Consider the following 13,291-nt stretch of genomic DNA (forward strand, 5'->3'; position numbering starts at 1 on the left):
AGGCCGCTGCAAAAATGACTGGGAAATTCTCTTCTGTAGCCCTCTCTAAATGAGGGCAACTCCCTGCTTTTCCTTCTTCCTTCTTGTGCTTTTCCTTGGTGGTTGTGTTTGCTCCTTGGCTGTGCCTGAGGAACTTAACCTTTTCTTGTTAAGGCTTTTTTCCTTTCTGYAAAGAAGGGAAATTTATGATCATAGCTTTTTTTTTCTGGTAACATTAMATTTCRTAAATTATAAGCCAGCTAATCCCTTCAACATGTTTAYGTTATCAGCGGTGGGTGYGTTGCCAAGCATTTGCTTCCTTCTCATCTTTGTGTGATTTTTACTGKKTTTTTTTCCTGATAAGACTGCAAGCAAATCTTAGTTACTTTCTTTTGCAGTTGTTTTTATCTTCCAAACAGAACACATAATTTGGTCTCTTGGCTTTTCTTCTTTTTTAAGGGGGAACSGACACTTAGTTGAAAATACATTTTTATTTTCACTTTGAGATTAAGGTAATTTAGCTCATTTTCACTTTGAAAGGAAAGAACTGCCTTAGTGGTTTGGGGGTTTTATGTATGCGTGGGTTTTTGTTTGGTTGGTTGGTTTGAAGAGTTATTTTTTAAATATATGTGTCTACTTAGCTTTGGAAAGGAGGATGTCCTTATAGAATACACCCCAATTCCTTAAAATTTAGGTTAAAAAAAAAAAGGTTAAAAATGCAACATACCTGGATTATTGAAGGGCTCAGATAAAACTATTCTGAGCTTTCTGTGAAGCTCCAGGGTGGTAGACCAATATATTCACTTATGCTACATAATGGTGTTATTATGTAGTTGGAGGAATGCATCCCAAATTCTTTAGCTGTTTGGCTCCGAGGTTCTTCCAATTTCTTGATAATTGTTTTGTATTCTTCACCTTTTACCAAGCAAGTTACACTCAAATTTCATGCTCAAAACTAATACTTGAAACACAAGTTTTGCTGTCTTTTGCCACACCTTGTCCTTCAAATATGTGAAGATAGGACTGTTTGAAGATTTTAACATGATGTTTATGTCAAATAATGAAAGGAGGGATAATGAAAAAATTAGAAGCAAGGTGGTTTTCAGAAAGGCATTTAGGCTGTAATACACTGCCTCTAGCATCAACTCGGTATTGAGAGAGCTGGAATGAAAATGACAACTGGGCCCTGSAGTAATCCCAGTTTAACACTGAATTGGGGCAGTGGGATGGCAGCCTGTGCCTGATGTGTGACAATATACACAGTAATTATACCCTCATTGTCCTGCACTAACAGTTTGAGTCAAGCATTTTGCATGATCTGAACTTGAGTCTAAAGGCCAGTTGGGAAGAAYAGATATGTTTAGTGATATTATTTATAAAGATTATTGTGTGTCTCTCTTCTCTATGCAAAGATAACTATTTTTGATTCAGGCAAATATTTTTCCATTGATATTTTGTAAGTAAAAYACAAGAAGGTTTTGAATACTTTTTAATACACAGCAGTGGTTGAAGATTTTGATTGTTACTCAGGAAAGTTTACTTCAACATTCCCAAAGCTCTGGGTCACTTTAAGGCTCCAGGCTCCAGCAGGGCTGTGCATCCTGCCAGCGCATCCAGCATCCGTGTCTGCGCGTGCTAGCCATTCCCAGGCCCTTTGTCTCCTCGCCTCGATGATACTGCTGCCATGGTGAAAAACAGAGGGAAAGAACAACAGGATATTGTCCCGTTCTAGTCTGTGTGCCAACTGTGACAAAATGTTGTTTTCTCCTTGRTTTGGGGATTCTTGTTGCCTTTTACTTGTCCTGGGTGAGCCTGAAAACGTTAATATGTTTTTAAAATTATTCCAGTTAGTGTGGAAACCTTGAGTCTCTGGGAACAAGGTGATGTYCCATGCCCTGGCACAAACACTCCTGTCCTGGGGGATGATTCTCTGAGTCATGCAGAGGAAAAGAAACGTTCTGATGTAAAAGACAACAGGAAGACGTTGAGCACGCTGTGTGCCAGCAGGACACCTGCAGAGCTGCCGCAGGGGTGGAAGTGAGCCACAGGCTGCATGGAGAGTGCTGAGAAAACTGCACGGCTGCACAAATCTGACGCCAAAGCAGGGCTCTATTTTTGGTCTCTGCTCTGCGTTTCTGACACCTGTAGGGACGCGTGAAGTGCACAAGAGACTTGTGCAGCACCTCCCGGAGCAGAGGAACCGCCGCAGGGCATGGGAGTGCAGCGGAGCGTTCTTGCTTAGCCAACAGGACTAATTATAACCCAGGAATATGAACTGTAAATGTGCTGAAGCTGCCAAGACGGGAGCTGGGTGTGTGCCAGCGCTTGAATGAGGACACACCACCCCGTCAGGACTCCCTGGGAGCAGCAAGCAGCACCGAGGTACGCACGGAGCCCCACGGAGGGAGATGGACAAATGGGGGGTACCGCAGGAGGACGGTAGGCGTTCAACTGTTGCTTTGGGGTGGGGATGGTGTCGTCTCAGTCAGTCTGTTTTCAAAATAGGTTATCTCTGTGGGGTGACACACTCTGATTTTAAAGAAAATCTCAGCTTTGATATGGTCTCATTAGCATGCAGCAAACCCAGAAAAWCTGCGACTAATGTGAAGTGCTAGCGAAAAGCTTTAACTTCTGCATGTTCTTATGGTTTTGTGGACCACTGTCCCTTCTGGTGGTGATAAAGACCACTGTGAGAGCATGAGATGAAAAAATATAATTGAGGCAGATACTGAGTTGTATTAAAACCACCTAGGATAAACTGGAATAATATAAGACACATTCTGCAGAAATGTATCATATAGAGAACTTAAAACAAAGTGGTAGACATAACAAATGCTTTGAAAGATAAATGGCAGAAATTTAAGAAATCTGCTTTTAGTGTGAGAAGTGTTAGAAAATCATGAAGGTGAAAGAAATAGATGTGCTAATTACRTAACTCTGGGACTACATAAGAAATGCCTATGAAGGAGGAAGCTTATGCTGGTTRGTTATGAAAGATTTAGTGGGGGTTCAGAAAGATTGAATTGATGGAGCTTCTGTTAGGCTATTGAAGCTTCAGTTAGGCTGCAAGCTTAAAAAAATAACAAAACTTTCTTTAAATKAACATRTAATATTATTTTAATGAACTGAGGTATGCAAAAGTTTGTRTCAAAGGCTACTCTATAACCCTAAGTTTGATTTGAAGGAAGATATGTTTTTTTTAAAACGTCAGTAACTACTAAAAGTTGGGCTGTATCCTGGYTTCAGGACACTTAGATCAGTGACTTTCCTGGTTGTGTCTCCAGTTCAGGATTGCTATGTGAATATTTTTATGCATTCTGGAAAGCTCCAGACTCTGATGAATGGTTTCTCRTGCTGGTATACAAGACACTTCTCTTTTAAGGGCTTTTTGGAGTTTGCTTCTTTTTTCTATAAAGAACTTACACTACTCTCTGTGAGTAAACATGGAAGGTTCTTAACTCTGATTTCTGACATGAACATACTGATTTTAAATTTTYGCTTCTCTCCTCTACAGGTATGCTTAAGAATGTAACAGTCTTGGTTTAGTCTTATGAACTGCTTATTGCTCAATAAMTGTTACAAAACTTCAATATATTTTGATATAAATTTAAATATTAATCTCTTTGCAGGTATACTTATCAGATGCATTCTGTGATCTCTACCAGTGAACTTGCACAAGCATTTTCTTTCTAAGCTCACTCTAGGAGCTGCATCTTGGTCCTTGTACAGCTCAAACTCCCAGAGAAATAATTACACGTAACAAGACCTTAWTACCTGCTGAGAAATATAATGACTGAGTTCCTGGTTTGTTTCAATTGGTGCAATGGTGAACAGCCCCCGCCGGTAGGTAGATGCACAGCTGCCATCCTTTATCTGATTTGAAATTTTGTCTTTCAGTTRCATGGAAAACACTTTCCTTGTCCTGCTGTTTTGATTAGTTGGGGCAATGTAATGCAAAAGCTGAAACCAGTTCTGTTAAACTATATTTGAACTGTGTGTGCTTTGCCAGAAATTTAGACCATGTGACTGTTTACAGTTCTTAGGCCCTGACTTTCCAACATTAAAGAAAGTTTTTTGCTAAATTTCAATTAGCAGTAATAAAAGTGACTTTCATTGTGTCTTACTGTGAACACTCTGAAWCTTCAACCCACTTGCCATGAGGCGTCATTAGGGGTCAGTACTGGYTATCTATTTTTATCTTGGCTACTTGTTTCTGGCTGAAAGGTGCTGCTGTTTTCTGAATAGAGATCTAAGATATCTTTTTTTCTCATAGAAGAGGCGTCGGAGGCTGGACCGGAATATGATAGGAGAGCCAATGAATTTTGTACACACYGCGCACGTTGGGGCCAGAGAGATGAGCAGTGACTACTCCTCAGTAAGTGTGCTCCTCTGGGAAAAGCACAAATCTCCTCTCAGTAACCTGTAGCTAATAAAATACTAGAAAATTGTAACAGAGAGAAAATTCTAACTTTTTTTAGAAAAAAGTCAGCAGAATAGCATCAAAACAGAACTGTCTTTTGGTTTGTAAAYATGAGATACTGTGGGAGATACATTGAGCAAGAACTGCTCATCTCCTCAGTATCTTTACATATGATGATACCTTTTGGATACAGATTCTATGGATGCACTTGATACTAGAATCAGATCACCTGGTTGAAGTCAAAGGGGTGTCAGGGTGAGGGATGTAAGAATAACTGGATTTTGTATAGCAAAATGTATGTCAAACACTGACTTAAAATAGTATGTAACGGTGCTGGATTTAGTTGTTATTTCTTCCTACTACACTTGGGACTCAGCACTTTAAACATATGGCCCACCTGCCTTTTCAAATTTAAGCTTTTAAAAATAGCTCTGGCGACTAGAATTTGTGAGATGCATATTCTAATAACCTTTTTTTCTAGGCTGTATCAATTCAGGACCACATGAAGTCTAAAGGTGGCTACACAAATGGCACTTCTGCAACTGTTGAGATATAGGAGACTGAGAGAAGGCTGGAATCTGCTCTGTCTCATGAGGATCCCCTGGACTGTGCTTTCATATTCTCTAAAAAACCTTTTTATCATGGACTAGGGAGAGTACCTGAATTATAAATAGGTCAGTACAAGCTTTGGTGTTCTTTGCACAATATCTTCTGAAGGAGTAATTGTAAATCATCCTTAAAATGGTCTGTCACGGAGTATTGTGGTAGCAACTGTGATTTGTCCCTGTGGATGACTTCCTAGTGCTGACCCAAAAACCTCACAAAGCTGTCATGTAAGATGGAATTGAAAGTCTGTATGAATTGTCTGGGATTTTGGTGTCTGTCTTTTTCTCCTCTCAGGAAATGCAGAAGTTGATTTAATTGGAAGGTATTGCATGTTTTCACCTCTTACATGGGCTAAACTGAGTTGCTAAGTACGATCTTGTAGCTGTCAGGTAACTTTGGACATGTTTTTTGGATGCTTTACAGCCTAATGCATAAATTTTTGGTATTTTTTTATTGTCTTTTGATGGTGAATGAACTCTAACGTAGGATAGTTAGCTGAGTCTGCAAAACACAATGAAACTTCTGCCTTACCAAGATAACACTTTTGTATCTAAAAATAGAGCTTTTGCAAACATTCTGACYCTCAAATGAGGCTTAGAACAAGAGATGTGTCTCTCAGTGACTGGGCTGCCTCCCATCCATACACACACCAGTGTGACTGGCAGCTGTTACTGMAACACAGCTAATTGTACCTTCCAGTTAACTTCCAGTGGTGCTACAATATGCTCACAACTATGTGTTAGTTTTGCATGACTACCACTGAATTTTAAACTAAACATATTTAAGATCTTTCTCTTTGTTACTTCTCTGTAACAGTAATCACACAAGACTTCAAGGGATGTCTTGCTTGTCTTTCTGGTTCCTTAATTTCAAGATTGCCTGTTTTATATGAAATTAATTTTTTTTTGCCTGTGGTTGAAGTGATATGGCCATGTGAAGGACACACATTTAAAGAATATTGTGAAAAGTTGTGGGAGAATATTAAATGGAAACAGCATTTTGCAGGGTTCCAGTGCTTCATAAATATTTAAATAAATACCCATCAATATTTAGATGCACTCAAAGTACAGTATATTACTTAGTTCTTATTCATCTTTCTATTAAGTGATATGACAAAACTGCTGAAGCAGAACTAGGTTTTTCTTTTACTCCATCATTCACGGTTGTTCATCAGTTAAAAATTCTGTATGACTACCAGTGTAGAAACTTAGGAAATCTGCTTGYTGTCATGGGATTAACTAAATACAAGTGTTTAAATTGMTGCCATATCAGCACAAGTTATGCTGAAAGTCAGSAAAACTCTTCTGTTGCTCTAAGCAGAAGATCAGTTATGAACTTTTTTCCATTAAAAAAAAAWTTCTAAGTGGCAAGTCTTTTAACTTGTATGAGTCTGTTTGTAGCTTGTGATACTTCTTTAATCTAGGCTTCTGGCTGATTTCTTAGACTACTTTTCTGAATATACTAGGCAAGGTAGCTCTGTGTTTCTGTRTATGATCAAACAGCTTTTCCCCTCCCCCATATTTTATCTTTTAGGGCCAAAAAAGAAGGGGGAGTATTACTTGCTGTAACAGTCAACAGCTGATCATAACATTCTRTAACCACATAAGAGAAATCTATTATCCATGTCTTGCTAGATTCTTACTCTTGAATTAGAATGCACACCAAATTTTAATATATTTTAAAATTAGTGTAGCTAACTGTACATTTAGCTTTTGCAAGTCTTTCATATTTCTGTCTTCTAACTTCAGACATACTCTAACAGCCTAGTTAAGATAGAGTTTAAGGAAGCTATATCCTGTATACTGTTAAGGAACCATAATGTGGCCAAGTTGTTTGAAAGAATAGATTCTAATTCATCTGCTATTATACTSAGCTAATGCATTCAGTCATCTATACCTGCCCAGAAAAAAAGGTGATAGGGCAGTTGTCATGAAGAAAATAGGTTGTGTTTTGTTAACACTGTAAGAAAACACGCTGAACAAAAGTTAGGGTTTCTTGAAGACCCRTTCAGTAGATTTAAGATTAGTAGTGTAACTAGAAATAGAGTTGGTGATCAGTTCTTCTCTCTAAAAATAAATCAACTGAGAATTTTTTTATTAAACACTTACTTAGAGAAAAATCCTAGTTTTGATCATGTAAACCATCAGCACTATCTGATGTAAAACTRACATATTTTCATCAGACTTTATAGTATTATATAGGGCCATAATAAGGAGCAACATCATGAAAAAGAAATGTTTTGCTATTTCATTAAAACTGTCATTACTTTTAAAAATCTAACATAAACACMTGTCTTAGGTCTTAGGAATTTTTTGTTCTGTATTTAGAAACCTTGTGTACCTGTAATCTGTCATGTAATTCGGTATGAGCCTATCTTAGTTAWAATAAATATGGTAAACTGGTGACTTGCACTCCTAATACTCTGGAAAATCTTGATATTTTCTCTGCACTGAAAATTGGTTGGTTAAGTGGATGTATCAGCATGGCTTGAACTTTTATTGCACAAAATCAAATTTCTCCACTAGAGAGCACAGTTTTACATCAGGTCTTCTCTGTTTTATGCAAACTTTTACTCCATTGTGGGGTTTGGTGGTTTGGTAGTTTTTTGAGCTTGACTGGGATAAAATACAGAAATAATAYCAATTGATCAAACTTTTTAATCTGCATTGCAAGCTGTGAAGACCTCATATCAAGACAATCAAGAAACATTACTGCTCTGACTTGATGCCATTTTACGGTTTCTTTTTTTAGTCATAAGTAAAATAACTTGCAAGCAGAGCACAATCAACTGTTTTATAGGCAGTATGGCAGAGTCTCAGCGCTGTTTACTTCCTTGAAAAAAAAATCTGGGAGGGGGAGGTATTTTCAACTCTGGCTGTTTTACCCCTTGATGTTCCTGTTAGGTTTTACTGTCCCATAATGCTGCAAAAACCTGTGGTCAGTGTATAGAAAAGGTATTTGTCTTCTTCCCAAACTAATACACCTTTTTACCTTCTGCAGAGCAGCTTAATGCCAATTATGTGGTGTCAGTGCTATGCTCCAAGTTAACCTGTAATACGATAGCATGCAACCAACACGTGTGGTACTATTCTTTCGTATGCTCTTATTGGACTACCAGATGCTGTTGTAGTTTCCGCTCTGTATAGATAAAAAATGTTAAGGGATTAATAAATACTCTTAATCTTACTATGTCAGCAAAAATAAGCACAATTCAACAGTGTTAAATTCCATGCTCATGAAATTCGTTATGTTACTAAATATGGTACCACTGAAAAAAACACTCCAATCTGTCAGTGAAAGACAATTACATGGCTGCTCCTGACCATGCTTGGATTTACTTTGCTGTCAGCACTGTGACACTGCCATGAAAACCCAACATTGAAGATARGAATGGTCTTGTCTGCCTTTCATAATCGCTGCGGAACTACAGGAAGAAAACAGTGCTGTTTTACAGGGGTGTGAAGAGATCACCTGGTGAGTAGGTTCCTGTAACGCTTTCAGAGACTTAGTGGTTAATGACTGAAATTCAAAATTTTAGCTGCTTACTTATAAAGGTGAAGTGCTGAGTGCCTAAGGAGATTGTGTAAGTGGTGCCTGGGCTTCTTCAGATGAACTGTCCTTTCTTCATACACAGTAATTTGTCTGACACAGAAGMCTCAAGGTACTTACATTAGTAGTTTTCCTACTAATATTTGTGTGACTACAGTGTATATGTAAAAGGTTTCTTGTCCTGTACAGAATGGGTCCTGTCTAAGAACTGGCCCGTTGGACAGTTGTTTCCTCAACAGATCTTTAAACTCTGGWGTTACTTAAACTTGTCATCACACAGAGCTCCAAGCCAGTTTTGTACTTTTCTATGAGAAAGCATTAAGCCCCCTTGTTATTGCTCAACTCTTCCTACTGGAGGGAAAGTGTTGAAGAGGCTACAGGCTGATCAGGAACTAGAAAATAAAATGAGCCATGGAAGTGAGGGAGATTTAGCCACAGAAAGGCAATATGGTGTACACTTACGAGGAAGGAGCAGGGAGCAGAACATGCTCATGTTGACATTTCTTATCTGCAGTGCACAAGACAGCTTTGATATCAATTGGAAAATACCCATAATATCTGCATAATTGGTATAGGGAGGAAATTAGGCACTTAAATGCATGACTAAACTGGGACTTTGAGACACAGATTGCCAATATAATTTTAATGAATGGCAGTAACCTCTTCCTGCAGTGGTTTACAAAGCTGTTTTCAGAGAGTACAGAGCCATCCAGAAATGTACCTCTRGTTTCAGCAGTTGTAGACTGATGTCACAAATATATTTGGGAGACAAGAGGGCTTTTGGTTTTTTTATTTTTTTTCTGCTATATGTGAGGTTGCAGATGTTCTAAATGCTGAGGCTTGCTGCACCCAATGGAATACAAACCAAATGAAACCTAGTGTTAATACAAAATAGCAGTAGTAAAAGTGTATCTGCCTTTGGTCCCTTGCACTTCAGGGAAACTAATGATCCATCTGATATTCACATTCCAGTTGTTGAGAGGATATGGACAGGTTGGAGTGTAAGGTCATGAAGATTTCCTTGTACCTGAGGAAATTTGGGTGATAGTTTGTTGGACTCTCTGCAGACTGAGATGCCAGTCATTATGTCTGCAATAGATTTCCGTCAATATTTTTTCTCCTGCTGTTATGTAGAAGATGGAAAGATGAAACAAAATAGTGAAAGCACTTTGAGTTGACAGGAATGTTACTAGTATATGTTCTTGTGCCAAAAACCTCCCGACTTGAGGAGGTAATTGATACTGAACTACAGCTGCTGTCTTCACCTGGGAGCTTAGAGATGAGCAAGCTCATAACAAAAACCTGTGTGGAGTGTACAGGGCACCTACAGCATGGTCTGCTTTGGCCACTGCACTGCCAAACCCAGCTTATCAAGCGTTGCACTATGGCTACTGAACACCTTGTGGATGTCACTTGTTCCATACATCCCATTTTTGTGCATCCCRTTAGCATGACCAATATCCTAAAATATACCCAAAACCTTAGTTCAAATGGAAGTTCCCTTAACATAGTTTTAATCTAAAAGAGTAGTGACAGCTGGACAAGAACAACATCTTGTTGAGACTTGTTGAGGTGCTTGTTGAGACCTCTATAATAAATCACTCATTAAATGAAGGCCACAAAAYTGTATTGAAACTACTTTATTCAGTGAATCCTTTATTTTTTTGTTGTCATTTATGTGAATGGGAAGAAAATTCTAACARATTTTAAGTTTTCTCTGATATTTGCATATGAATCCAAACTGAACAAAACCAAGGTTATTATTACAAAGGGTCCACCCTAATTCAAGGGCAAAAAGAGAAAAATTGAATTATGTCTTTTACTGTTTTAATATATAGTTTTTAATATATATGCATATATTTAGACCTTGATCTTAAGTAATATGCAAGGAAATAAGCCATTCTTTTAAACTGAAATTAGTATGATTGCTCTGGCTTACTCAATTTTTTTAAAAATATACTTAAAATCTGTGTTTAAATTACCAGGAGAGAATATTGACATTGACTTTGGCCTTAACAAGTGGATGACTAAATAATTTCCTATTTCTTCATCAAAGAACTAGAAAAAGTATTTGGTTACAGGRCTATTTTTATTTTATATATAATAGTGTATTTACATGCATCTGGTCTTGCTGGTTGCTTAAGAAATACATTTTACATAACTTGCTTGACCTGAGTCTAAAGGTGAATGAAAGCTGTCCTAATAACCAGTAATTAGTGAGCTGTGTGTAATTAAGGATTCATAGATCTGACAAAACAATGGCACTTATTCTAGTCAGAAAACTATTTTATAAAAATTGATCTAATAAATGCAAGTTTGAAAGTCCGGACTCAACGTGAGCTGAAGTTGCAGATTAATGGTGAAAGAAGTACCCTTTTAAATGCAGCCACCCACCAGGGAATATTAAAACCTGACTCAATACCTTTGAGGGTGTGATACAAGCTTAAAAATGTAATTCATRAGCAAGGTTTACAGTGACTCATTAATTCATGCTAATGTGGCCTTGCTGCATAATGGTGTATGAGAAAGGCTTTCACTAGTTTCTTTCAACTAGTTTAAWCATTAAAAACTTGAAAATGCATTTAAATTAGTTATTCTGTCTGCTGCATAATATTCAGTGAACTACAGTATCTCTTCCTTGCAGAAATTCATATGTACTGGTGTTCAGAGAAGGCTGTTGGTAGATGGGGAAAAGTTGCTAGACATGTGCTTGTATTAATAAATACTTCTTAAACACTGTCCTTTCTATGTTTTGGATCACTCTCTTGTCAGGAGATGCAGATCCCATCAGATTATTGTGCATGTCCCTATCGCTGCTGTGTGTGCCTGTCTCACAGAGACAGCAGGTTTCAGCAACAGYGTTTCTTGTACCCATTTAATCAAGAGGTTTCACAGCATTATTTTGCTGTTCTGTTCCACACTCCAGACAAAAAGCTGTGAAAATATGAAGTACTGAAAAGAATTTAAAAGATGGAGTAAAATATTTTTTGGTTAAGCTATTTCCTTTTCCTCATCACCTGCTTTATTCTGTCCTATTACTCTACTGCCTACCAAATTTCTTAGAAATACATGCAGCATTTTGGGTGCATGTTTTTTCTTAGTTCTTAGAAATTAATATAACATGTTAAAAATTCCTTCATCCTTTTGAAGCYTGTGTATTGATTAATGAACCTCAAATCCCCTCTGTCCTTATTCTTGTGTGACACAACTGACATAACTCTTTGCTAAGCAAAKTCACTTTTGCAATCTTACCTGTCTCAAAATTATGCACTGTTTCTCTAAAATACCTGTTGCTGATAGCTGCCCATTCACGTCTGCGTACCTAGAAAGGAACTACCTTCTGTTTGTGGCATTTTATGCAAAATTCACAGAATTAGACAATAATTCAAATTTAAGCTATTGGAAGCACAAATTCAATTGCATAAAGAGATACAGGGAAAGGAATAGAAAAAGGTAGGTTAGTTGGGATAAGTTTACTGAAAAGCCAAGAGGCTGATTATTATGAAAAAAACAAAAATTAGCACTCAATGCAATGTTAGTGTTAGAATTGCAAATAGAGAGAACAGCCCTGGAATAGAAGATATTGTGGATTTCTTTCCTTGTGAGTGAAATCATTAGTTTAGAAGTTAGTGGAAAACAAGAGAAGGAAGRAAAGGATAATTACATCATTCTCATGAAAAGGATTTCAATATATGCATAGTATTTTTCAAGCAGTTATTTTCTGTGCTAATTGTTATTTAGATTCAGTTTTCACTTTCTAACTAAAGTCGTCAATGCCTACATTAAGCATCTCCATTCCATAATGCTTTAGGAATGCCTGAGTTGAGTTACAGATTTTATTCCTCGCTGWTGTTTTGGTTGAGAAAGGCGTTTGTCTGAGACTGGTGTTGCTCTTCAGGTACAATTCTCAGTACAGATCTTTAGTACCTTACACTGGTTATGAGTAGAGGCTACATTGTTCAKTGCAAATAAGGAATTTTAGGTTTTAAACTGGAAAAAAAGAGAGAAGGATTCTTTAGGCTTTGAAGTAATTCTTCAAGCTCTGAATGTCTTTATAGCCTAGATTTTTTCTGCCTGGCATTGGAAACCACATGTATGATTTTGTTCATCATATCAGTTTTTCTCAGTGCTGAAATTTGAGAAGAGATCATGTTTTTAGTTTTGCTTACATATTGAAGCTAATGGTAAAAATTAGGGACTATTGAATAAGTTGCCAATAAAGATTACCTAAGAAGTTTTCACTGATATCCTAAATGTGGGCTTTTCAGTGCAGGTATTTCTAACCCACATAGTCCCAGTGGACTGCAGAACACGTGTTTAGTGTAAAAGATGTTTCACAAAATCTTTGAACAACCATCAAGGCAGTGACATCAAGCATACACTTTTTGAGAGTGCAATTTCCTTTTATTCAGAGGAAAATGTACTCCTTTCTCCTTGGCCCAYTTTTATTTTCAGCTGCAGACAGAATAAAAACTGCTGTGTTTTCCTGGGGAGCACAAGAAGGATCAGTATGTGGCAGGACAGGACGTGCCTCCATGGAATCTGATCTGGGAGCAGCAATGCTCTTGCAATTYAAATTAAAGAGTTCTTCCATGCCCAAAATACAGTGTCACGTACATACCCATAGCTCATTACAGATCAGAGAACTGGCAGATCTATTGAAATAAATCAGTATTCATTTGTCATCCAGATCTTRTAAGACTCAAAAGAAGGGATAGTAGTTGGCGTAAAGTATCA

The 13,291-nt window shown here is 37.5% G+C and overlaps 1 protein-coding gene across 2 annotated transcripts; it reads left to right on the forward strand.

The window, feature by feature from the left end:
• Positions 1-1,406: 1,406 nt before the first annotated feature.
• Positions 1,407-12,653, forward strand: LOC130575786 (CDC42 small effector protein 2-B-like). 2 transcript variants are annotated; one of them, XM_057369919.1, is made up of 4 exons: positions 1,407-2,418; positions 3,609-3,822; positions 4,253-4,354; positions 4,881-12,653. In XM_057369919.1, the coding sequence occupies exons 2-4, from the start codon at positions 3,769-3,771 to the stop codon at positions 4,953-4,955; spliced, it is 231 nt and encodes a 76-aa protein (XP_057225902.1). In that variant the 5' UTR covers positions 1,407-2,418; positions 3,609-3,768; the 3' UTR covers positions 4,956-12,653. The 2 variants fall into 2 exon arrangements, with proteins under 2 accessions (XP_057225902.1, XP_057225903.1); XM_057369920.1 differs by having other exon boundaries at positions 1,407-2,361.
• The last annotated feature ends 638 nt before the right edge of the window (positions 12,654-13,291 follow it).

The sequence above is a fragment of the Malurus melanocephalus genome, unplaced genomic scaffold (assembly GCF_030028575.1).
Source record: "Malurus melanocephalus ecotype Western Australia unplaced genomic scaffold, MMel_1.1 scaffold_116, whole genome shotgun sequence".
Classification (NCBI taxonomy): Eukaryota; Metazoa; Chordata; class Aves; order Passeriformes; family Maluridae; genus Malurus; species Malurus melanocephalus.